The following is a 26,937-nucleotide window of genomic DNA, read 5'->3' as shown; positions in this document are numbered from 1 at the left end:
TAGCTCTGTCTTTTTCTTTCACCTCCCCAGTTTGTAGTGTGTGTCATGGGTAAAAGAAGCATTTTCTACTAGTAGTATGTTGCCAGGGAATGTGGGGATTCATCCTAGAATGCCAGATAGGTCATGGACTGTGTAAAAGGAAAGCCAGAGAGCCCCTCTGGAGCCCTTCTGGATCCTTCTAGATCAAAGTTGCTCTGCACAGGGATGTGAACAGCTTATTTTCATTCACAGAGATCCTATACACACACAGGCAGAGTGCCTCCTTAGAGAGAGTAATATGATGCTAAATGATTTTTTTTCTCCCTCTGGTGAGGGCTGGACAGAAACAGATTGGGGCTTTGAATTCTAGGGAAAGACAAGGTTCAGAGCTCTTCTGTTTGCAGGAGGCGCTGAGGGCCCTTGGGATGAGCAGGGCCTGTGTGTGTATAGGATCCTCAGGAAGGAGACGAGCAGTAGGGGGTGTCTGGGGAGACAGCAGACCTTGGCTCTTTCCTTTTCTCTGGATCTCTGACCCTTGAGTGAGCGGCACACAGAGCATCTCCCTTCACTCTGGTACGGTTGTCATATTCCCTGGCACAGTGCCTTTGGCCTTCCATCTGGGGTTAGAAGATAGCGGAAGGATTTGGGTTCTTGACTGTGTCCGGAAAGCCTGTTTTGGCAAGTTTGCCGATTCTCCCTAGGACCTCTTTTCCTATAGGTGCCACATGCCATGATTTATACACAAACATGATTTGCCTGATTGTTGCAGTCTGGGCCTGGAACAATTTTAATTAATGGGAAAATGGTCCTCAAAACAGTGATTAGACCTCTTCAGGTACAACAAGATAAAAGCCTGATAATTTGGATGGAGTACTCTTCTTAAACATCTATTCTATGCACAGCAGCCAATGGGAAAGCCAGGCTCTCTCCCACCTGATCCAATGAGTAATTAAGAGAAGGCTTTTTCTTCCTACCTCTCCCCTCCCTCCCCCTCCCCTCTAAAGCTTAACAGGTTGGTGGTATAATTTGGAGACTTTAAGGGGTGTCATGCTAGGAGCTTAGGCAAGAGCCAGGGCATCTTCTCTCCAGCTCCCCAGGCACTGCCCAGCTGGGTCTAAAAAGCAGGCAAGTGAGAGGAGGAAGGAGGTGGTAGCAGGCGAGCTAGGGAACGCTTCTCCGCCAAGTTTGAGTGGGGCCTATGGCCATGAGCGAGCTGGGCATCCAGAAGACCAGTGATGGTACTGTTTCCCGCCTGCTCAATGTGGTAGAAAGTGAGCTTCAGGCAGGGAGGGAAAAAGGCGACCCTACCGAGAAGCAACTTCAGATCATCCTGGAGGATGCGCCTCTCTGGCAGAGATTCAAGGAAGTCACTAATGAAATGATCGTGACCAAGAACGGCAGGTGAGTTTCTCTGCGGCCCTGCTTGGGCTGGCAGGGCTCCGCAAGGGAGGCGAGCCCCTGAATATTGAAGAGGTTGCCCTTCTTCACTCAGAGGCAGGGGGGCTGATTAAAATGCTCATGAGAAGGACAGTCTCACTCGGCTTTCCCCCAGCCAACTTAATTAATTTCCCGAGATCAGCAGAGAAGTAGAGGATGAAGCCCCCTTGCCTGCATTTTCAATGGGGAAATTCTGGGAAGTTACCATAAATGGGGGGCATGCCCTGAGTTAGGAAAATGAGTCCAAAGATGATAATATTTTTTGACTGCCTGCATATCTTGGAGCAGACCTGAGCTCCAACTCAGTTCAGATAAGGCGAAAGTCAACTTTATTTGGAAGCTGTGGATGTTTTCTCTTAAGTATAGCAAACTTGCCAGAAATCCTGGGCTAGCTGAAGATGGGAGCCAAAGGGCAAATTTAATCTCATTGCCAATTACTACATCTGCTTAACTGGTGTGTGTTTGTGGTGAGTGTTCATTGGAGATTGTGTATGTTTGTGACGATGTGAGAACCTGTGCAGTAATAATACCATAATGAAGCCATAATACACTGCTCGAGAAAAGATACCTTCTTTTTTCTCATCGCAACAAATTAGAGATGAACGGAAACTAATCTCTGTTGGCATTTCTTGGATTCTATTAAATCCAGCCCTGCTAAGTGGCTCTCAAGGTAATAGTGGGAGCTTCCACTGGAGGAAATGCAAATATTTTGAAAGAAAATCTCTGCTCCCAGCTTGGCCAGACTGGTTCCCAATATTGGGCTGATGCCCACAGATCCTTTGGCTCACAAGGTTACAACGCATATAAGTCAGAAGGCATTTTCAGTATGGTAGTGTCAGCAGGACTCCAGTGGTGGCCTCTAGGAGAAATTCTGCTAACAGAAAAGTTGAGGACTTCTGGTGGGCTTTTGTCCTTGTGCAGAATGCTCCTGGTCTTGATATCTGTCTTGTTCTCCTATTTTTTTTTCTTTTTTCTTTTGTTCTCCTATTTTTGAATAAAATGCACAGTGTAGAAAATGAACCATGCCTTGCCTCTTTGGGAGAATGATGAGCTCCAGCTCTGTTGCATGGTGTTAAAGTGCTTTATAAGGGGAAAGTGTACCAGAAATAAGGGCATTTCAATAAATTGTGATTATTCACAGTAGAAGGAATACCAAACTTACTTGGAATACCAACAAAACAAGCTTGATATTTATATTTTCTGTCTCTAAATGGGTTCCCTACTTATTTCATGTATAGGATTTGTTACTTTTAATATTTGCGATTGTAATTACGCCAGTTCCTGCTCTTGAGCTGTAATTTATACATTACTTTTGTTAGAAAGAAATATAAAAATCCGTTTTTAATTTCAAAGAATCACCCCAAATTTCTAACTGGATTTCTTTTCTTTCCTTTCAAAGCTGAATGGTGATGCAAGTGTAAGAATTTTATGACATCCAGTAATAGATGGAACTTACTGTTTATTATTCTTTGTACTTAGTGGATGGTAGTTGTGCTATTTAGCCTTACACTATCTATTTGACTGTCCAGGTGGCCATCTATGAAAGTAAAATGAGCACAGTCACCAAATAAAAATGCGGTTCATCTGTCCCAATGAGGAATACATAAAATTTCTGAAACCATTTAAAATTCAATTTAATAATATGACATATTGGCATGTACTTTACAATTTAGGAAGAGCTTTCTCTTGCCTGTGTTCACCTATATAATTCTTTTCTGTGTATTTAAAATGTAAAATTCTTCCCATGATTAACGCCTTTTAATATTAAATATGTAAACAATATTCTTTGTAGAAAAGTCTCGTTACGATCAATTTGGTTATTCTTCTCTGTGGAGGTCCTGCAGCCATTTCCCTTCTCCAGTGAACTGAATCTTTTCTCAGGTTCTCGTAAGGTCTCTGAACCTCTTGGGGTCACGATTTTGAGAGGAGAGAGAGGGTTCCCTTCACACCTCAGATAAAGAAGCGAAGACACATGACTAAGAAATTGATGTGGCTGATAATGAATGAGCTTGGCCTGGAATTACTTTCAATCTCTTATTTTCGCAGATTAGATTGTTAGCGACACCTTATTGTTCTTGATACAGAAAGGTCTTTCTTGCATCCTGCCCCGTCTTCTTCTCTTATGCATCTATTTCAGCATTCTCTTTTGTACCCCCTGTCCTCTGCCTACAGACCTAATACACCACTTCCAAGGGCTTCATCTCTGCCTCTCAGGTCAACTCCTGAGCCGGGGGCACTTGCCCCTCAGCCCCCTGTGGCCCTTCTTTGTGAAGATGAGTTCTCTGGTATTTAACACCCAACTCCAGCCCTTTTTTTCATTCACACGACCCACCAGCCCCTGAGGGCAGACTTTTAGATTTCTAGATTACCCCATCAGTGGCTTTCTGTCCACTGTAAGAGACTCTGAACTCTAGGAAACACACTGATGGTCGCTGGAGGGGAGGGCATGGAGGGGCCAGGGTAACTGAGTGATGGGCATTAAGGAGGGCACGTGATGTAATGAGCACTGAATGTGATATGCAACTGATGAATCACTGAACTCTGCCTCTGAGACTCATTATACACTCTAAATTAATTAATTAATTTTAAATAAAATAAAAAGAGAAAGTCTTAAAATAACATAGGATGGGCTGATGAAAGAATTCAGTCCCATTTTCAAATGGAGACCCATTTGTATATATGGATAGGAGGCTTGCCTCTGACATGAGTCAGAACTAGTAAAGAGAGGATATTCCCCTGGATTGTCCCCAGAAACTCAGATCCTGACGACCTTCATTCCTCCCTCCGTCCCTCCTGCCTCCCTCTCTCTCCCTTCTTTTTTCCTTCCCTCTTTTTAGATATAACTTTTAGTCTTATACATTCATTTGTCTGTCAGATATACCAACAGCAATGATAATACCTCCCTAGAGCTCATTTGAATCCTCTATAGTGTGTCCAGCTTGTGAGTCTTCTCTTTCCTCTCTGTCCTTTGAGTGAGGAACTTCTATTTCAGGTTGAAGGAAAAAAAAAAACGTATTTCAGGTTTCTGAGGTAAATATGTACAATCTCTTGCCCCTTTTGTTTTCCTTTCTAGAACACCTTCACTTTAGCGGAAAATGCTTTATTTCAGATGTATGTCCATTCAGTTAAATAATTTCAACTCAATTATGATTCGATTTGCCTTGAACAGGTTTTCAGAAATTGCACGCATTTCCAAATGTAACTGGTGCATCCATTTGTTGTAAAAAAATAAATGTTGGGAATCAGTAGGTTGAATTTTCCAGTGATTAAAGGGCAGCAAGCTGAGATCCTCACGGATCTTGCACGAGGGGAGAAAAAGGAGGTTGTGCATCAGGAAAATAGATTTTGATGCCTTTATAGTCCACATTTTTCTCCCAAGTTTACGATTAGGATTCATGAGGATTTGTGTTTGTGTTATCTGCCTCTAACCAGGCTGTTGTGGTTTCCCTGCTGCTACTCTGGAGGCTGCTCACCTTCACCTAAGCTTCAGTACACACAGGTGCATGTGCCACACACACACACACACACACACACACTCACACTCTCTCTCTCTCTCTCTCACACACACACACACACTCACTCAAATGCTCTGATGAGTATTTCATGAATATTATAATTCTGTGAGGAGATAGAGGAAGTGCTTACACATGCAAGTGAATTTTACCTTTGACCATCTCTGCTGTTCCTCCACCTACAAAAGCTGCCTCCTTTCTTACTGCAAACCCCACACCTCATAGCCTCCTTTGACTGGCTCTTGAGATGATCTATTAGGAAAATAGAAACTGAGAAAATGGCTTCTTGGCAAAGTCACCCGGAACTCACCAGCAAACCCAAGCATGTATGGCTCCTCAAGGATGGCTTTGAGGAGTGCTTACTCATCCTGCCATGTTTGCTTCCCTATTCCTCTCTCCCTCCTTCCTTCTTCCCCACCCCCCTCCTCTCTCTGTCCTCTTTCCCCCTACTCCTGAGTTAGGGACTGATTTATATGTTTCTCAGCTCCTCAAAGACACTGGGGCTTCTCTATGTTTAGCTATACCTTGAAAAGAAAAGGAGGCAAAGTTAACTTGATTGGAAGTGCAGTTCATCCTGGAAGACAAAGCCTGGGGGTAAGTGCTGGCCACAGATATATAGATAAATTATGCCCAGATAATGCATCCTGGTCATTGTGAAGTGAAAAAGAGGCGGGAGGTGAGTCACAGGAGCTGAGGCCAAGGCCAGGCACGATGAGTTCTATTCTCAGTTATGAGACTGGCAAGGTGACTGACTTTTAGTTATTCCTCACTGGGATAACAGAGGTTAAAAAAATACATAGCATCTCTTAGTTCATTCATTGAACTAAGAGATTGATTAAAAACAAAAGAATAAAAGTGTTTTTAAGATAATTTTAAAATTTGAGTCTATTGACACAATGTTGCATTAGTGTCAGGTATACAACATAGTGATTTGACAAATTTATATATTATGCTATGCCCACCACAAGTGTAGCTGTGTAAGAAAATAAAAATAACTATAAAATTCTTGGCAAATGAAGTACTAAAGAGAATAAAGCATTCTTTAACTTTTCACAAAGTTTTTTTTTTTTTAAGTAGATCCCACACCCAGTGTGGAGCCCAGTGTGGGGCTTGAACTCACAATCCAGAGATCATGACCTGAGTGGAGACCAAGGGTCTGACACTTAACCAACTTTTCAGATGTGTCCTTCTAAAAGCCAGGGCACTATGGCCTCTTTACTTTTTAAAAGAGCTTTATTGTGATAATTCACATACTATACAATTTAGGCATTGAAAGTATATAATTCAGGGGCACCTGGGTGGCTCAGTGGTTGAGCATTTGCCTTCGGCTCAGGGCTCAGGTCGTGATCCCAGGATCAAGTCCCATATGAGGCTCCCTGTGGGGAGCCTGCTTCTCCCTCTGCCTATGTCTCTGCCTCTCTCTCTGTGTGTGTCTCTCATGAATAAATAGATAAAAATCTTAGAAAAAAGAAAATGTACAATTCAATGGTGTTTGATATATTCACAAAGTTATGCATATATTCCCACAAATAATTTTTTTTAACATTTTCATTATCCTCCAAAGAAATCCTGCATCCCTAGCCATCACCCTCCTATTCCCCCATCCTACTCAGCCCTAACAGCCATTAATCTTCTTTCAATCTCTATGGATTTGCCTACTTTGGACATTTCCTATGAATGGAATCATCCAATATGTGGTCCTTTGTAACTGGTTTCTTTCACTTAGCATAATGTCTTCAAGGTTCATTCATGCTGTAGCATTTTTTATTGCCAAATAATATTCCATTGTGTCCTATTTTGTTTATGTATTCATCAATTGATGGGCATGTGGGTTGTTCTCACTTTTTTTGCTATTATGAATATGCTGTGAATATTTATGTCCAAGTTTTTGTGTAAGTGGATGTTCTCATTTCTCTTGCATTTTTTTCTAGGAATGGAATTACTGGGTCCTCTGGCAGCTCTGTTTTTAAGTGGTTGAGGAACAACCAGACTGTTTTCCAAAGTGGTTCCACCATTTTGCATTCCCACCAGCAATGTGGGAATTGGTCACTGCTTACTGTTATCCACTTTTTTTTTTTATCACAGCCATTCTAGTGAATGTGAAATGATTCCTCACTGCACTTTTGATTTGCATTTCTCTGATAGCTGATGATGTTGAGAATTCTTCCATGTGGGGGATCCCTGGGTGGCGCAGCGGTTTGGCGCCTGCCTTTGGCCCAGGGCGCGATCCTGGAGACCCGGGATCGAGTCCCACGTCGGGCTCCCGGTGCATGGAGCCTGCTTCTCCCTCTGCCTGTGTCTCTGCCTCTCTCTCTCTCACTGTGTGCCTATCATAAATAAAATAATAATAATAATAAAAAAATAATAAAAAAAGAATTCTTCCATGTGATCCTAGGTTGTTTAGAACATCAGGTGTAGTTCCTGAATATAGCATGAAAAGAGAAAAGCCATTACACATCCCCTTATTCTGGAATTAAAGGTCATGCTACGTTGTTTATAAGACCTGGCATGGTCCAATTAGGAAAAAGCAGAAATGAAAATGAGATTTTACTCCTCCTAATTTTACCTTAGTCACACTGGTCTTCTCTTTCTTCAGCAGTCCTCAATAGTCCAGGCTTATTTGTACCCCAGGGCCATTGTACTTGCTATTCCTTTTGTGTGTAGTTGCTTTTCTAGTAGTCATTTCTGGCATTTGTAGGACTCATTTCTTTTCCTTATTTGGGTTCTAATTTAATGTCCCCCTAGACCTACTAAGATCCATCTAGAGTAGTTTCTTACTTTTAATTTCCCTAGGTGACATCACCCACTTTTGTTCCTTCATAGCACTCTTGCAGTTTAAAATTATCTCCTACATTTAAAAAGAAACCTGTTTATATTTTTGTTGCCTGACTCCTGTGTTAGAATGTAAGCTTCATGAACAAGACGCTGGGTCTGTATTTTTTTTTCACCTGTGAACCCCTACCTAGGACAGTTCCTGCCATAGAGCAGGCACTCAAAAATCATTCTTTTAAGGAGCAAATAAATCTAATTAGGTATTAAGATTTAGGAAAGCATTGAGGGGATTTTTCCTTTCCTTGTGACCCATATTTACTTTCTAGAAAAATCAAAAAGAGAAACTATGTTGTACACCTGAAACTAATGTAATGTTGTGTGTCAACTATACTTCAATTTAAAAGAGAGAGAGAAAAGATGTGGTGAATGTAATAAAAGAGAAGGCAGTGGGGCAGCCAGAGGAGAATGGACTCATACTTCGTAAACCCCAGGTACCTCATCTGGTAAAATGGGCATAGAAACATTTACTTCCTTGGGCCAAAGATTCAAGTGAGTGTATATATGTTTAGTCCTGGGAGCAGACTGAAATTCAATATTTAGCTATTGCCATTTGAAAAACTACCTTTCATTAAATCATCTTTTCAGTCTTAAGGTTATGTGAAACCTCCAAACATTTCACACCATGAAGATAACAGCCATGCCACATGCATGAGGAGCTGTGTTCTTACTCTGGCAGTTTAATGTATGGGGGAGATATGTTATATGAACTTTCTTTTCATATTCTTTTTTTACTTTTGCATATACTACATATCCTTATTGAGAAAAATTTCAGTACTTTTTAATTTTATATGTGAAATGACAATTACACATTTCATTCCTGTGTTTTCTTAAAAAACAAACAAACCCCAAAACCAAACAACTTTAGCATTTCAGAAAAAGCAATGGACCAGAAATCAGACCATCTCTCATATACGTCATAGAAACAAGCTGGCCCTCTGGCTGTCACAATGACCCAGTGTGTGACCTCCTAGGATCATTTCTGATGTCCACTTTTGTGATTCTTTGCAAATGGCATTTGTGCTTTCAGGGGGCCTTCTGCTTTCTATACTTGGCCAATATTATTAAAATAATTGAAAAAGTTAAAATATGTTGTGGAAGGGAATAGTTTCATCTGATATGAAAAGAATGGATGAAATCCTTCTTTTGAAGAAAAAGTGGAAGAATATGCAAGTGGAAGAATTTTGATGCCACAGGTAGCTCCCCAGGGGAGGACCATCATTTTCCTTCACATGAAAGAACCATCATGTCTTTAAGGGAGAGGAGTGATGAGGTGAGTAATGCAGCACTCAGGTAGGACCTGGACATGAGCTGCATCATCTGACACAGGTTTTCCCCTATGAGTTTCATTTAATGCAGATACTTGTCATAACCTCCTATTTAGATTTTCTCTCTTCCAGTCCTCCAAGACAGAGGGAGGGGAGAGACAGCTCTGAAGGGAACTGAGGGAGGGGAGGGAGCCTTCAGCATTTCCCCGTGCATAGTCCCAACGGCAGGGTCTCCTTGGAAATGACTGTGATCCAGCTGGAGAATAAGAGCTGAGGAGGTGTAAGTTATCAATTTGCTCTGTTTTTGAAAAATAATTCATATGCCATCAAATTCACCCTTCGTTAGTATATAATTCAGTAGCTTTGAGAATAGTCACAAAGTTGTACAACCATCACTATCTAATTTCAGAACATTTTCATCATCCCTAAGAAAAAACCCAAAGCCATTAGCAGTCACTCCCCTTTCTGCTTAGACTTTTCTCCAGAGAGGGAAGTGGGGGTGGTGGTATCTGTCGGCCAGGTGGGAGGGAGGCGAAGCTGATGCCCTTTGTGTTTCCAACTTCCGGAGTCACTGCCCCAAGTTGGGATTCTGGAGCAGAAGCCAGCTGGGCCAGCTGAGGCGCTGGGTGTAATGACAATAGTGAACACTTGCAGAGCACTTACTAGGTGGCAGGGTTAGAACACGCACGTGGATGAATTTCCTCCTGGAGTTCTTGCCACAACTCAGTGAGGCTGGGTGAGCCAGACCATGAAATTGAAGTTTGGAGAGCAGTCTCAGGAAGGGCAGGAGTCAGAGCCAGAAGCTTCCCTCAAAGGCACTCTTCTGTTTGGCCTCTTGGAGGCCAGGGGTGTGGACCAGAGACGTGGACCAGGCTCTGTATCCTGTGCAAGCAGTTGGGAAGTGGTCTCTAAGGCAGCGCACAAAAACAGAGCCCCACCAGCATCCTCAGCCAGAGGACTAGGTTGGAAGAGGAGCCAGGAAAGGGAATATCAGTGAGGTGGGGTGAGCCCCGGGAAAACAATTCCCATCTATTCCAGATTGCTCAGGAAGCCCACGTGGTTTCAGCTCAGGAGACTGGGAGCCCCACATGGCTGGAACCCCCAGCTCTAGGTCCATCCCTTGTCATCTGCCTGTCAATTCCTTCATTTTCCATTCGTATCAATTCCGTATCAATTCCTCTCAACACTGGGAACCTCTGGCCACAGTTGGATGTCCCTGGTGACTCTTATGTGTGCCCCTCCCTGCCCTCAACACCCCACTCCTGGCATCCTCTGACCCCTCCTCTCAGCAGGCAGCCCATCCATCCTAGCCTCCCCTTCAGCTCCCTTCACCTCCACCCCCCCCCCCCCCCATTCTCCCAGCCTCATCAGGAGCACAGTCCTCTGACCCTCACTCCCTTGCAAATCTTAGTTATTTTCTGAAAAGTGCAAGATGCTCTATACCAGTACATCTTAAGCTTTAATGTTCCTTTGATTCACCTGGAGATTTGGGAAAAGCACAGCTGCTGAATATGTAGGTTGAGAGTGAGGTCTGAGGTTCTGCAATTCTAACGGACTTCCAGCTGATCCCAATGCTGCCAGTTGGGGGACCACTTTGAGTAGCAAGTGTCTAGACTCTAGGTTGTTAGCTTCTTAGTTTGGGGATTCTGATTTTAAAAGAGGCAATGACAAAACAGTATCTGGGGTAATCAAGCTGTGGTGATCAGACTGTGGGGCAAGTCTGGAAACGAGGTCTTTTAAGGGTGGTTTGGAGCAATTTAGTACATTTGGTAAAGGAAAAACAACCAAAGGGAATGAGAAGCCAGGTGAGGAGCCTCTCCAAATAGGTGAGAGCAAACTTGCTGGTCCTGTCCTAGAGGATAGAAGAAGGACCAAGGAATCCAGATCGATGTGTCTTGAGCACAAATTCCCACAAAATGCTCAGTGAAAGGATGCTTCCACAGTCCTGTAAATTCAGTGTGCACACAGTGTCTATCTTCTCAGAGTTTTTTTTAATATATATTATTTGTTTATTCATGAAAGACACACAGAGAGAGGTAGAGACACAGGCAGAGGGAGAAGCAGGCTCCACGCAGGGAGCCCAATGTGAGACTCAATCCTAGGACCCCGGGATCATGACCTAAGCCGAAGGCAGATGCTCAACCACTGAGCCACCCAGGTGCCCCTTTTCAGAGGTTTATAGAGTACATGAGTATATTAAAGGCTCTGAGAAGTCATGCAGGGAAGGAACTGGTCTAACTCTGTAGAACCATGAAACCACATTTTCACTGCTAATACCCTTACTGTCATCCAGAAGTGGTGTTCTCTGTGAGAGGGGGAAGGACTGGTTTGTGGCAGCAGCGTAAAAACCCATGTATGCCAGGAGGGAGTCTCTGAAGAAAGCTCTCCCTGAATGTGGCGTCTGATGATATACTTTGGGTTCTGGGTTCCTCTGTCAAATGACTAGATCAGTGGTTTTCAGACTTTAAACTTGGGCACGTGATTTAAAGTAAAAGTGTGGTGCAAAATGCATTTGTAAAGAGAGGCTCTGTGGGAATCAGGGCTGGGGCCCCAGGCCCTCCACGGAAGCTGTCCCCAGAACAGAGAGATGGCTGCACTAGGCCCCGGGTGCCCCCAACAGGCCAGCGTCCCTCCTGTGACTCTGTGTCTGCCTTTGCGTTTACTTACTATTTATTATTAAAGATTTTATTCGTTTATTCATGAGAGACACAGAGAGAGAGAGACAGAGAGAGAGAGAGGCAGAGACACAGGCAGAGGGAGAAGCAGGCTCCATGCAGGGAGCCTGATGTGGGACTCGATCCCAGGACTCCAGGATCAGGCCCTGGGCCGAAGGCAGGCGCTAAACTGCTGAGCCACCCAGGGATGCCCTGCCTTTGCTTTTAGACGGATGTTCCCAGTCCTGAAGATTAGTGTCTCGGGGCTGGACCCCAACGCCATGTACTCCCTCCTGCTGGACTTTGTGCCTACGGACAGTCACCGCTGGAAGTACGTCAACGGGGAGTGGGTTCCCGCAGGCAAGCCAGAGGTCTCCAGCCACAGCTGCGTCTACATCCACCCGGACTCCCCCAACTTCGGGGCCCACTGGATGAAAGCCCCCATCTCCTTCAGCAAAGTGAAGCTGACCAACAAGCTCAACGGAGGTGGGCAGGTAGGATCTGGCCGCCGGGCCGCAGCACTGCACCAATCAAGAAATATCAAGGGTGCATTTAGGCAATTAGAGGGGTCCTCACCGGCCTCTTCTCCCACGGAAGCCAATTATTCCCCGGAGTCCAAATGTGAACGGGAATAAACAGCTCTTAATTGGTACTTTCAGTTTTTAATGGACTTCCTGATGTGAAGAGAGAGTGAGAGAGTGCAGGAGTTGACTTAATCATCCAGGGCCCTTTCATAGTTCCGTCTTGTGTGTGGTGCTTTTTACCCAGTGCGGGGAGGAGATGTTGGTGGGTACTGGGGTTTTGTTGTGCTCTCTCCTCTTTTTTGGTGTAAGTGGCATGTTGGCAATAGACAAAGACCTTGATAAAAAGCTGCTCCTAAATGAAATAATTGCTGCCTCCACTTGGGCATTATGATAATTGTCAATAGAATACTGAAGCGGCTTTGGGTTTTCAGAAAAACAAACAAGCCTTAAATAAGGAAGGTTTTACTTAAGGTCTCCGATTAGAGTAAACAAGAATTCGGGGCTTTCTCCTCTTTTATTTTCTCCGGGAGGCTTGTGAATACTAGCATCCTGTGTAAGGTCATGATTTATAGGATGTAGCCGCTTTGGGGACAGAGCCGAGGCTCCCTGCTCTCTGGGTCGTCAGCCTCTGTGGCCCTGGGCCTCGGACCTCGCCTCCTCTGAGCCCCCTGCTTAGCCAGCTGGGAGGCCCCCACCCCGGAGGATGAGGAGGAAGAGGTGAGCTGCCCAGATCTGGGCAATGTTCCGAAGGTCCCAGTTCTCTATTAAAATAGGAAACTGGGGGATCCCTGGGTGGCGCAGCGGTTTGGCGCCTGCCTTTGGCCCAGGGCGCGATCCTGGAGACCCGGGATCGAATCCCACTTCGGGCTCCCTGCATGGAGCCTGCTTCTCCCTCTGCCTGTGTCTCTGCCTCTCTCTCTCTCTCTCTCTGTGACTATCATAAATAAATAAAAATTTAAAAAAATGTTTAAAAAAATAAAATAGGAAACTGAAAAGTAAACTGAAACCTCCCCCATTTCACAAAGCTCTGTATGAATCACAAGGAGCCGCTCTGGGTGATGGGCAGGTGTCAGGTGTTGGATATTATCACTCTTGATGCAGTGGCTTGCGAGGTGCAGCCATGCCAGCATGTGGAGATGCTAGGATTCCTCCTGTGAGGAAAAGGACTATGTTTTAATGGATTGAAATCCACATTGTTGTTCTGGAAATAGGGAGAGGGAAAAAGAAAGGATGGCAAGATTGGGGCAGAGAACTGACACACTTTAGAACAACTTTCTGGCAACCCTGGCATAAGCTCTGATGTTATGCTCTCTGGGAGCTTCTGAAAAACTACCCCCGCATTCAGATCTCAGATGAGGGAATCAGGGAATCGAGGGACCCGCGTGGTGGCCCTGACCTGGCCGGGGGCTGGGCCCGGGCTAACAGAGACGCCAGCTGGTTATCACCCCTGCTACCACAGGCTCTGCATGGCTTCTCCTCTCCTTCTCCCACTTCAACAGATAATGTTGAATTCCCTGCATAAATATGAACCCCAGGTTCACATAGTGCGTGTTGGAGGTGCCCACCGAATGGTGATGAACTGCTCCTTCCCCGAAACCCAGTTCATAGCTGTGACTGCCTATCAGAATGAGGAGGTAAGTGTCTGTGGCTGCTTGTGTGTAAACATCCCCCAGAAGAGTGTGGGAGGATGGGGACCCAGTGTGGATGGAAGGTGGGTTTTCCAGGATCTCAGAGATCTCAGCAGAGATGAAACTCAATACTGGGTAGCCCTTTCCATTCCCTCTCTCCTGTTTGCAGAAGGCCTGTGGGTGCTTCCCTCCAGGAGCCTAGAAGGCACAATGTGCTTGGCTGAAGCCAACAGAAGCCCCGGGGTCTTTGGTTTTGGGCCCAGTGTGCCCTTGGCCTGCTCCGAGCTGGGTGAGCTCCTGTGCTGGGAGCAGGTCTGTGAGGCTTGATCCACGTGTGCCCTCCTCTGGGTTGGTTATGCTGTCTGTCTTGTTTGTATACTCTAGGGCTCCCCAGGCCTGCTGGTCATCAGAAGCCCTGGGGAGGGTTGGATTCTTTCTGACTAAACTTAAAAAAAATTTTTTTTAAAGTAATACGTGTTGGGGCACCTGGGTGGCTCAGTGGTTGAGTGTCTGCCTTTAGCTCAGGTCGTGATCCTGGGGTCCTGGATCGAGTCCCACATCAGGTTCCCCATGGGGAGCCTGCTTCTCCCTATGACTATGTCTCTGCCTCTTTGTCTCTTTTGAATAAATAAGTAAAATCTTTAAAAAAAGGTAAAATAATTACGTTTGTTAAAGAAACCCCCACATAATAAATAAATAGTACAGAAGTATGTTCAGTGAAAATAAAAAGGAAAAAGATAAAAGTGATCTCTTTTCCTCCTACCTTTTGAATCCCATTCCCCAAGGACCTCACAAATAATAGCTTAAAATATTCCCCCCCATATTCTATGTATATATAAATGTGTATGAGAATATAGACTTCCTCACATAAATTGGCTCATGTTATATATATTAGTCTGCAAGTTTCTTTTTTTTCTATTTAACTGTATATTATGGATATCTTCTCTGTAATTAGATTTAAGCCTATCTCTTTTTCTGAAGTGCTTGCAGAAGATATACCATATTTTAGCTCCCCACTGATGGACATTTGGTGGTTTACAGTTGTTTTATTTGCTATTATAAGTAATGCTGTAAAGAATATCCTGAGACATCCACAACCACTGTTGCTTGCTTGCATGGATGGACACCTAGAAATGGCATTGCTTGTCAAGGAGATTGTGGGTTTAGAATCCCGAGATATCACCAAATGGCCTCCTTCAAAGAGCATTACTCATCTGCAGTCCCTGTACCATTTCCGACACTGGTGATTATCAGCCTTTTTTCAGCTTTGATAATCTGATAGGTAAAACAGAACAAAACCAGAAACCCAAAAGGTACCTTTTTGCTGCTTTCATCTACATTTCTTTATTTGGAAACTTTAAAAGATTTTGGGCTCCCACCCAGCCAACTGAGTCAGAATCTCCAGGGATGGCACCCAGAATCCGTAGTTTCTAGAGTCTTCCTAAAGGATTCTGATGAGCATTCAGGTTTGCAAACTACTCCCTTAGTGCCTATAGGTACAATTGAGCTGTAGACTGAACTCGCATCACAGATGTGCAGAGAAAATGTCATTTCTTTTCTACAAGAAAAGGATCTCAGAGACCTCAGCAGAGATGAAGCTAAACAGTGGGGTAGCCCTTTCCACTGCCTCTTGCTTATTTGAGGAAGGTCTATGGGTACTTCCCCTCTGGGAGCCTAGAAGGCACACTTTGCATTGAAGCCAACAGAAGCCCTGGGGTCTGGGCTCTTGGCTGAGCCCCTCCAGCAGGCTGGTGGGAACAGAAGTTAAATATTTGATCATTTCAACAGGCCCTCAGGTGGTACTGTGTTCCAGATGGCCCTCCCTCTCCTGCTTCTATCCCTAGGATGGAGTTTGGGTCTTTGTTGGGAGGGTGTGATTTTTGCAACTCTAGAGGGTGTGTGTGGGTGTTGGGGACCGTGTCTGAGCCACCTCTGGTCTCCAGGGCAATGACCCTGCCCACTTCTTGCTGCCTGCTCCCTTAGTCCACAGCCAGCAGAACTTGTCATCTGGTTGTCCGCTGGGTGAGTGCCCCGAGCTCTTCCTGGACACATGCTAGCCAGTCCCCTCTGAACCACCAGCCTGGCTAAGGCTGCTCCTCAGGCAGGCTACCCAGTCTGAGGTCATATTCTAGCTGTGATTATGCCCCATGGGAATCAAGCCCAGGAGAATCCAACCTCGGAGCCTCCCTCTGCTGCCAACACTTTTCTGCCAAGTTGATGTTGATGCACCATGAGAGGGAGTGGGCCGTTGGTGGATGCTGGTCTCTCTAGGCACCTGACTCCTCCAGGTTTAGACAGGGAGAAAGACCAGGGCATGTGCATCAGACTCTGGCTCTCCTCCTTCTCCTGATTTCTTCCCGGTTCCCGGGTCAGAAAGAGTGGTGCTTTTATTTAACTTTTTTTCCTTGTACTAGGCCCTTGCTGAAATAAATGTTTTTTTTCTTTTTTAAAAGATTTTATTAATTTATTTGGCAGAAAAAGAGTGAGTGAGCACAAGCAGGGGGAGCCACAGACAGAGGGAGAGGGGGAAGCAGGCTCCTCGTTGAGCAGAGAAGCTAGCTGATGTGGGGCTCAATCCCAGGACCCCAGGATCATGACCTGAGCAGAAGCAGATGCTTAACCGACTGAGCCACCCAGGTGCCCCATAAACATCCTTTTCAATGCTTATTTATTCAGCAAATATTTGTTGACTATTATTGCCTGCTAGGAATAGTGCGATGGGCATCACAGATGTGTGTGCTGCCCTCAAGCCCGTACATCCCTGGAGGAGAGGCCATAAGCAGATAGACCTCATATGCTGTCTGGTGGCTCTGAAGAAGGATGAAGCCAGTGAAGGCCGGCGGGATGGAGTGACAGCGGGTGGGGGTGATAATCAGTGTTTGTATTAATGTGGCCTGAGTAAGTGATCACTTAAGACTTAGGGAGTGATGCTGGACCGTGCTCTCTGGGAGACGTGGATTCACACCAGCATCACTCTGACTGTTTCCAGCGACTAGAAAAGTAAGTGACATGGTGGGAGAGGTGGGGGGTGGTGTTCAATAATTAAAAAAAAAAGTTGATGAATAAATAAAAGAAGGAATGCCAGATTTAGCACTTTGGGCTCTGCATATTTCTAACGCTTCAGCCTTTCTTTGTTCACTTCACACTGCGTTTCCCATTTTCACTACAGGCCACAACACAAGGCTTTTTGTCAGAGCGTGCTAGTAATTTCGTGCAGAAGTAAGCAAAGAAACATGGAGAGGGAGAAAAAGAGAGAGGGGAATTATGCTGATTTTACAGAAATTCACAGGCAAAGACAAAGGTTTCTATCTGTTCATCCATGTTCTACCTTCACTAATGCTTCTTGTCTTTGTAAACATAAGATAACAGCTCTCAAAATCAAGTACAACCCTTTTGCCAAAGCCTTCTTGGATGCCAAGGAAAGGTGAGTAGAGAAATGTCAGTAAAATCTTCTGAGCTGACTTCTGCAAATGTGAAATTTATGCTCATCTTGAAAAGAACTTGCATTACCTTTGATAGAATTAGGTATGTTAACATTCAATTCCATATTCAACAAAATCAATGAAATTCAACAAACTCTAATCTGTGATCTGTCCCTTGTAACAGAGCTCTAGGAGAACCTCTAACTGGCAAATGTTTGGTCAACTCTGTTTTACTACCAATTATTGAAAGTAACACAAGCGCATATTAAAAAATAAGTAATTTAAATTTTTAATAATTCACTCTGCCCTTCCTCCAATTATCTCTGAGTTGCATGGTTTCAATAATTTTTTTAACTGCATGTAATCCAGGAGAGGTGAGTGATTCATATGAGTAGTTCATAAAGGTCAGATCTTCATATCTGTCAGGTCTGAGAGAAGACCACACAGAGACTTCTGGGGATCACTTCTCTGCCTTTTGGCTAAGATCAAGTGTCATATCTGTTCTTATCATTTCAGAGACTTCTGGGATGGTGGATGGTAATGCTATCACTTTAGTGACTCCATATCTTTGTGTTTTTCCTTTCCATTCTAGAAAAAAATAAAAGAATAATGGTCCTTATTGACTTCTATTAAAGGGCTTTGTCCTGTTAATATTTGACTTAATTTAATTTTGGATAACTAAAGGGCTAAAGAAAATCTGATGTGTGAGATGAACAGGACTTTGAATAGGTTGTCCTGAGTTGAACTCCTGTCTTGGCCATTTCCTGGCTATTTGATCTTATATAAGTCACTTTACCTCTCTGAGATCCACTTTTCAAATCTGCAAAGTGGGGATAGCAATATTTTCCTTGTGGGATTATTGATGGATCTAGCATATCACAGGTGTGCTTGTGCCCTAGGTCCTATGCAAATCCTAGCTGTTGTTATTGCTTGAATTTCGTCAGGCAGGAGCAATAAGTGCAAGCCACTGAGATCAAACTAAGTAGGAATAGCTATAAATACGGCAAATTAGAGTCACATCAAATTGCAATTCAAAGAGGGATTGCACATTAGATAAAGTACCCTGGATGAAGAAGAGGGGGGAGATTTGAGATAAGAGGTGTTTGATTTTCTTATTCTAAGAAATGTGTTGCTTTCCAAAGAGAATTTGGGGTAGACTTTTGGCTGGACTTGGGTAATATGCTGGACAGCGATGGTGCCCTTTTCCCTCTCTTTCAGGAATCACCTAAAAGACATTCCGGAAGCTGTCTCTGAGAGCCAGCATGTGGCCTATTCTCACTGTGAGTTGGGTGAACACTGGGTGGGCCACACCTGGGGGGCACTGGGAGCCATCTTCCACCCTGCTTAGACTCCACCTGTTGTGAATGCTCATGGCCCTTTCCAAAGCTTCTCTCAAGACTCAACAAGTTATTTCTTCCACTCGAGACAAGTGTGTGCCCTTTCCAGAATTCCCAGAAAAAAACCGGTGTTCCTGAGGGGCTGGACCAGATCTCAGGTGGGAGATAGGAACGGGGGTGATGGATCTCTCATACTCGAGTTTTCATGTCCCAGAGGCTGACTGTCGCAGGTGCATTCTGGGAGTATCTCCACTCTCCACTCTTGTTGGTCTGGCCTGGATTGCCCTGTTCTTAGTGTTCACTTATTTTTGAGTTGGTTGGCAGCACGATGCTTCAGGCAGGCTGTGGCCTTGCATGTGGCGAGGAGTCTGGGAGGCTGCCTGGACAGCCACAGGTATGCTGCTGGGTACTCTGCGAGTGCTGGGTGTCCCTAAGAGGGTGCTGGCCTCCCCATGTCTGGATGGCAGGGGAGACCCCATGAGGGAGGAAGTCCCCTGAAGCTGCAGCAGAAACCCAGACCAGTGATGTCAGAGCAGAATGTTAACCCGGGTGTTGGAGAAACTTTAATGAGAATTGTGGTTCTCTCAGGTGTTCTCTGCCATCGTCCAGCTCTGGGCTTCTCTTCTCACGCCTCTTCCCCTAAACATTTGCATGTGTTCCAGTGCAGAGCTGCAGCAGCCCAGAAAGGGAGCAGCTCTCAGAAAAACACCTTTTAAAGTGACCTCAAGAGGCTTTCCAGACTTTGATAGGAACTGCCATCCTTCTCCAAAGAGGCCAGCCTATCTGCTAACGTGGAGGGGGAGTGACAGTGGGGGTGGTCTCCGTCTCTACCCGGGCCGACATTCCGTGTCATTCACACAGGGTCACCGTGTGTGAAGTGCCTGGAAACCTGACTTCTGGTGTGGAAGTCCAGGCTCTGTGTCTTCCTTTTGTCTATTCCAGTGGGAGGCTGGATCTTTTCCAATCCGGATGGAGTGTGCGCAGCAGGAAATGCCAATTACCAGTATGCTACCCCCTTGCCTCTGTCTGCTCCCCACACCCACCACGGCTGTGAGCCCTATCCTGGCCTCCGAGGGCACCGGCAGGCTCCCTACCCTTCGGCCTACATGCATAGAAACCATTCTCCCTCAGGTGTGTGATTTTGCTAATTAAACCCTTGGGTGTAGGGGTGAGGGGCGGGGGTGGTGGTGCAGAGAAATGGTCAACAGCAAGTAGTAAAAAGAAGTATCTGAAGCTGGTATCCCTTTCATCTCATATGTGTAATAGTATTGTATATTATTATTTTAATGTTTTATATACTACTAGTTGATTATGTAACTATGGCATTATTGGTGTTTTATAATTATTTCATAAGACAGTATCCTGGTTTCTAATGGGTGTGAAGGGCCCCCTCCCACGGCACCAGTGTACTCGGCATTTCAGCCTGTGTGTCCCAAAGTCAAGTTGTGGGGGCTCCGGGATACCCAGCTCACTGCTTTCACCTGGCCTTTTTCTCCACTTGTATTACATGGCTCCATCCAGGGGATACTGGGCCCAGTATTGGAGAGCTTTTAGGAAGATCTCTGGGAAGCTGGGTGACTCTACAACCAGACTTTTGTTTGGTTCAGTTGGAGACAGGCAAACTGGCTTTGATAATAACTTTTACAGTCTGCTTATCTAAGCTGATGCTGGTGGTTGTGTGCTTCTTCCTCATTGACTGCTGTGTAGCCTCCCTTGGGCTTGGGAAAGCCCAGACCTTGCCTGCTTGTTAGATTTGTAGGGAGGAAGGGAGAAGGCAAGCCAAGGGCTGATTTCTCATTCAATTATTCATGTGACAGGTATTTATTGAGGGCTATCTGTGTACTGGGTTCTGTCCATGAGCAAATTAGAAAAATACCTTACCCTGCAGAGATTCTATTCTCATGTGGGGAGATTATCAGTAAATGAAAGAAGGAAATAAGATTCATGGCATGGGAGATGGAGGAGAGTGTTAAGATTCCACCCTTAGGGCCACCCTGAGCTCTACCTACAGAGGGCTTTCCTGGTCACCAGCTGCCTGGCTGTGTGTCCCTTTACATCCAACTCTAGCAACCTTGAAATCTGCTTTTGGGAAGGAAGGAATAAAATGCAGCTTGATGATATCACAAAGTGGGCAGCATTCTCATTCTGTGTCCTGGTTCTTTCCTGGTCACAGCTTCTGAGCACCTGCTATGCACCAGGCCGTCTTCTAGATGGTGGGGATAGGAGGAGGACAAAGGTACCGTTTCTTCCCTGAAGAAGCTCAGGGCTACACGAATATAAAAATAACGAATTATAACACGGTGTAGTGAGAGCGCTCATGTGGTCCTCAGACCTGTTGTAGCATCACCTGGGAACTTGTTAGAAATGTAGACTCTCGGGTTCTCCTTCTGAAAGAGTCTACATTTTAACAAGCTCCCTAGGTGATTCTCATGCACACTAAAGTTTGAGAAACATTCTGTGAGACACACAAGCCAAGGTGCTGTGGGAACAAAGGAAAAAGAGCAACTAGAGTAGCACAGAGGGATCAATGTTGAAGTTGAGATTTGCAGGATGAGTGGAAGCATCCAGAGGTGGGAGTGGGTAGGAGGGAAGGAGGATGGCAAGGGACCCAGGAGAGGCAAAGGCCATTCCAGGGAAGAGTAGTGTGAGCACAGGCATGAGCGGGGGAGGACCTGGGGAGTCTGGGGGGTGGATTTGGAACCGAGGGTAGCTGGAGAGGTAGAAGAGGCAGAGCTGAGACTGAAGAGGCTGCAAATGCCACATCCTGAGGAAGGGTGACTTGGCCAGCCAGGTGTATACTCCAGAATCTTCTTCCTTGCTCTCCTCTTTCTCCCCACTTCCTTTACTCTTATGTATGCACTAATGATGCAAATGGAGATTCAAAGACATAGAAGACACTGTTCTTGAGATGTTTAAATGTACTTGGGGTTGCTGAGAAGAGTAAGGTGCTGGTCCTCAGAAATTTCCTCTGGGGCACTGGTGGGTCCTTCGGCTTGTGCTGAGGGGATGTTAACATGGGTCCTTTCTTAAAGGGGAGTGAATGTGATAGAGTGAATCAGACAGATCTGCATCACAAAAGGCATCCTCCGTCTCTGAGCTTCATCTATAAAGCAGAGAGGATGGCTCATGGTTGTGAAGATTAAAATATGAACAGTGTGTGGCATATGGTTGACATGGTATATCTGAGCCTGCCTCTTTTCTGCTAACTGGCCTCTGCAGCACCAACCATGGCTATATTTTGTCCTAAAATAATATCATTGGTCATCTTTATATGTTCTCTGAGCTTCATCAACTGAACTGTTGTTATTTCCCCAAAGTGAATTTGATAGAAAGCTCCAGCAATAACCTGCAAGTTTTCTCCGGACCTGACAGCTGGACTTCCTTGTCCTCCACACCCCACACCAGCATCCTGTCTGTACCCCACACCAGCGGGCCAATCAATCCAGGGCCTAGGTAAGACCAACTCCAGCAACTTCCTCATTGGTGGTCTTGGGGGTTTAGATGAGCACTGGAGACTCAATTCGTTCTTTTTTCTTAGAGTGGCTTGGTCTTAGCCATTGTCCTGACTCCTAAGCTACTAGGAAGTGAAGCTAACAACAGGAAGGACTTTTCTATCTCAGGGAGAAGGGAGCAGAAAGCACCTGCTCACTTGTATGCTCTTTGTTTTGTGATTTTGGTATTCTGTTTTTCAAAGGGAAAAGACATCATGGCCTGGAATCATTTGTCTTGAACCAGTCAGAAATATTGTAAACTGTGGTGGTAGCAGATAGACCCTGACAGTAGGAGAATTGAAGGTAAAATGTGTAAATAGACACTGACAATGGTCCGTGTTCTCATAAGCCACCTGTTTTGGGCCTACAACCCAGGTAATAGAGCAGAGTGTAGCAGGTAGGGCCTGTGGCGTAACTTGTACACCAGAGACCAGCGTTTCATTCTGGCTTCTAGAAATGGGTGTGGAAGGGAGGACAGGAAGGGACCTTGGAGCTTGATGGGCGTGGCCTTTAGTCCGTGTTTTGCCTCTTATTGACTTCGTACCTTCAGGTGGTTTTCTTGGCCTCACTGAGCTCCGCCTTTCTTATCGCTAAATTGAATATAATAGGAGCGACTCTGTAGGTTATGGTGAACCTGAAAGGAGAAAATGCATTAAAATGCTTGGTGAGCAGTAATGTCTACATAAATATCAGCTGTTACATTCAACACAGGTAGGCAGAATTTTGAGAAGGTCCAAAATGGGATTCAAAGTGAAAAGGTGGGTCTTGTGATTTGCTGGTCTAGAGAACGTTTAGGAGAACATAGTGTTTTGGACTATGGCAAGGCTGTTCACGCTTCAGTGTGTGTTAGAATCACCTGGAAGGTTAAAATGCACAATCTGATGAACGGGGCTGGATTGGAGCTCGAGATTCTGCATTTGAACGAGCTCGTGGGTGTTGCTGGTGTTGCTGTCGGCTGTGACCTTGGTGGTTTTGACACTGATGCTGACGTGGCAGTGAGCGTCTAGCGCTGTGCTGCCCCGGGCAGCTGCCACCGGCCGCCTGTGGCCACTGAAGCCCTTGCAACGCAGCGGGTCCCAGTGGAGGTGTGCTGTGAGTGTGGCACACATGCAAGCTTGAAGACTTAGTAGGATCAAAGAATAAGAATCTCAACCTTTTTTTTTTTCAACTTCAAATGCATGTTTGAAATGACAATATTTTGAATATTTTTTTGGATAAAATATGATTAACAATAAGTTGTTTATTTTTTCTTTTTCTTTCTTTTCTTTTTTTTAAATATATGGCTACTAGAAAATTTAGCCTTGTGGTTGTGGCTCATGTTTTCTATCTGTTGGACAGTGCTCGAGTGGATTATCTAAGGGAAAAGCACAGATTTGGGTTGTGGCAGGAAGTGAGAAAGTGAGTCCTTGAACCTATTAAAGGATCGTGTGGCAGATTCTGTCCTAGATACGCTATGGAAGTCATTTATAGTATTCAAAGACATCCGCAGGCTGGCATTAAAATTCCTATTTTACTTTTGGACAGATGAAAGCTCAGAAGCATTAGACACGTCCTGAAGGTCACACAGTGAAGTAACTGCATGGTTTTCCCACTGGCCCATGAGGCATCAGGAAGGGGCCCTGCCCTGAGCAATGTTATAGAAACGTCTCTTCTGGAGATCAGGCCCCAAATCTCAGCAAGCTGAGCTGGCTAAAACCCAAACAAGCAACCAGCAAACACCCAAAGCCTGGGCTTCTGCAGGTTTCCTATGGCCCAGTGAGGTTCGTCGTCTCCAGACTGCAGCACAGAGGCCAGCGTGGCATTGCTACCTCTGGTTCCCTCCAGTAGTGTGTTTAACCCACTACTGACTCCATAAAGATTTTGCTAGAGAATAGCGAAATGTGCCCGGTACCATCATTACATAATGAGCCTAGTCTCATGCAGTGTAGTATCCGGTGATGCAGAGAATCTAAAATGTCAGGACATGGGGATGGCTGAAGGCTTAGAGCATTGGCGTTTATTGTGCCTGTTCCAACGGCAGGCATTTTTGTCTCTGTTCAGGTGCAAAAATTGCTACCCCTTACAATCCACTGGAAAGCTTGTAAAAATCCTGATACCTGGGCTGCATGCCGGATTGGTTGAATCAGGATCTCTGGTGGTAGCACCCAGGCCTCTGTATTTTGGAACCTGCTAGGTGATTCCAATGTGCAGCCAGGTTTGCGAACCAGTGCTTTAGAATAAAAGAAGTCCAAGGAGGGGGTGTAGCTCCCCCAGCCTTTCTGCCAGGGACCAGAGCTATTGGGTGGAGACCAGGAATGGAAGAGTTGCTTATAACAACCACACTTTGGTGAGTGCCGTGTGCTCTCCTGTGCTCACATCTTCTTATTCGATTGTCATAATAGTATCTGTAATGTGCACATAATCATCGCTCTGTCTTGAAGATGGAAGCTGGGACTCAGAGGTGTGATTGGACAAAGGTCATGGAGGCAGTAGGCAGGGGAGCTGGGATGCGAACCCAACTTTTCTGACACTTGTGTGTCCTGGTTGCTATGCTATGTCAGCTCTCTTGCCAGTGACGGGTCTCCCTTGCAGGCTTGCTGTCCAGATTCCCTCCTTTTGCTCTCCTGCTCTTCCACGCAGGCTGCAGGGCAGGCCTCCAGAAATGAGATGCTGTGTTCCAAATCAAACTTGCTAGGGGCAGGGCCAAGCATGGAAATTCAGGTCAGGACAGCTATTGTACGTTTATCCCACTACATTTCACTACTTCCCTTGGCTTCTCCACAAAAACAGGGCCCTTCTGTGTCAGAGCTAGAAACAAAGCTGTGGCTAGGCGCCCTCTTCCTAGGCCTGGGCCCCTCGCACTGCATATGTGCAGAGCAGCACGCAGGTCTTTCTGGCAGCATCATCAAGCATTCTGTGTCTCTCTCTGCAGCCCCTACCCGTGCCTGTGGACCATCAGCAACAGTGGCGGGGGCCCTGCCGGGCCAGGCCCAGACGTGCACGCCAGCTCCCCGGGAGCATTTCTTCTGGGTGGCCCAGCTGTGACTTCGCCCCTCTCTGCCCAGGCACCCACTTCAGCGGGTGTGGAGGTTCTGGGGGAGCCCTCGCTGACTAGCATCGCTGTGTCTACCTGGACAGCGGTGGCCTCACATCCCTTCTCGGGCTGGGGTGGCCCGGGTGGCGGAGGGCACCATTCTCCCTCTTCACTGGATAGTTAGGCAGGATCTTAGGGCAGGGGTCAGTGGAGAACCTTCTCTGTGTAGAGCATTTAGAAACCCCATGTTCTGATTCTAGTGAGTTAGACTGCAGGGCTCCCCACCCAGTGAGCTGGAGGGTGGGGTGGATTATGGCAGATGGTTTAGTTTGGTGATGTACCCTGGTTTCTTTTTGCACTCCCATTGTCTCTGCAGCTCATCTGTGACATGCTTAGGTAACCAAAGTTCATGGACATCCTTCCCTGGCCCTGCCCCTTACTTTCAAATGATTCTAGAAGGCCCCACTTCCTGTTCTGTGGAGGTGGTGCAAAGCTGTTAAGTGAGCTCTGAGTTTACCTAGCTGAAGGGTTCCTAGGCTTGTGCAGCCCTGGAAAGTATCTGTGGCCACAGGGCTGCTGCTCTGAGGACAAGAGAGGGTGTAAGTCCCCAGAGTGAAGTCAACAAAAACAGAGCTAATCATGTATTACAGCAACGAGCCTGTAATTGAGGAAATTAGATCATGTCCTTCCCTTACTCGGAGACCTTCCATGGGACACCATTGTCCACAGAACGAAGTCATACCTCCTGACTATAAGGACACCCCCTGCCATCTAGCCGCAGACCACATTCCCAGCTCCAGCTCCCTTCATCATCCCATTGGCAACCTGTGTTTCAGTGAAGGCAGACATTCTGCCCTCATTGGCGGAACATTCGGTGTACTTTCCCACCTCTATGCCCCCCCATGCCTGAAATATACTCTGTTTAGTCCCACCTGTGGGAATCCTGCCCATCCCCCGGGGACTGGCCAATGTGCCACTGCCCCTACCAGGTGCCGGATGTGCCTAGCCTCGTTTACCTTGTCCGGCTCCCAGCCCTCCCATGGGTTTTGCCTGTTATTGAGCTCACCCCACTCTGCCTTGTGTTTTTGTTACCTGCGAGTGTGTCTCTCTCCCCCTAGACTGTGAGCCCCTTGGGGGACGAGGACTAGCCTTCTTGTCTTCGTACCCCGCAGCACCTGGTACTGTGCCTTGTCTATAGTAGGTGCCCAATAAACTGAGTGCAATCGGTGTGCAGTGCATGTCTGCTGAAAGGACAGCTGTGGAGCTCACTGGGAGGCAGAGCTTGGAGACTCGCATCCGAGGCAGGGTAGTACGTCAGGGTTGGGAACCCAGAACATGCTGGGTGTTATCCTGGGCTCCTCGTCTGAGGCACAGCAGGTTTGCAATGATTGATGACATGGAGACAGTGTGGGCTAGAGAGGTTACTTCCAAATATTGGTCCTTGGATCCCCTGTGCCAGGATCCCCAAGAGCAGCCGTTAGAAACACAGATTCCTGGGCACATTCCACGCCTACTGGATCAGAGTCTGTAGGGCTGGAGTCCAGGGATCTGCATGTCAAACACGTGCTCCAGGTAACAGTTACAGAGCCAAGTTTGGAACCTCCCTGCCTAGAATAGAGAAGGAGAGTGATAAATATTGCAGGAACCTCATTTCAGATAAGAGTTTCAACCTCTTTCCCAGCCAAGGTTGTTGCTACAGCAGTAATGTAGCCAGTGAGCAAAGTCACTGTTCTTGGGCTTGCCTTTTACCTTCTCTACCACTGCTGGACATGCTGAAAACTATGGGAGTGAAGCTTCCAGACCTGCATGATGCGCAACTGTTATCACCCTGCACTGACTGAAC

At 46.0% G+C, this 26,937-nt stretch overlaps 1 protein-coding gene and 1 pseudogene across 1 annotated transcript; both read left to right on the top strand.

The window, feature by feature from the left end:
- Nucleotides 1-1,177: 1,177 nt before the first annotated feature.
- Nucleotides 1,178-25,278, top strand: TBX19 (T-box transcription factor 19). The gene is made up of 8 exons (XM_055324552.1): nt 1,178-1,380; nt 11,909-12,173; nt 13,703-13,837; nt 17,194-17,255; nt 18,472-18,533; nt 19,533-19,721; nt 21,908-22,043; nt 24,993-25,278. The coding sequence occupies exons 1-8, from the start codon at nt 1,178-1,180 to the stop codon at nt 25,276-25,278; spliced, it is 1,338 nt and encodes a 445-aa protein (XP_055180527.1).
- Nucleotides 17,713-17,865, top strand: LOC129509207 (U2 spliceosomal RNA; annotated as a pseudogene).
- Nucleotides 25,279-26,937: the final 1,659 nt, after the last annotated feature.

This window comes from Nyctereutes procyonoides, unplaced genomic scaffold (assembly GCF_905146905.1).
Source record: "Nyctereutes procyonoides isolate TBG_1078 unplaced genomic scaffold, NYPRO_anot_genome, whole genome shotgun sequence".
NCBI lineage: Eukaryota > Metazoa > Chordata > Mammalia > Carnivora > Canidae > Nyctereutes > Nyctereutes procyonoides.
The sequence above is the reverse complement of the archived record's forward strand: the minus strand, read 5'-3'. Positions and strand labels throughout refer to the sequence as shown.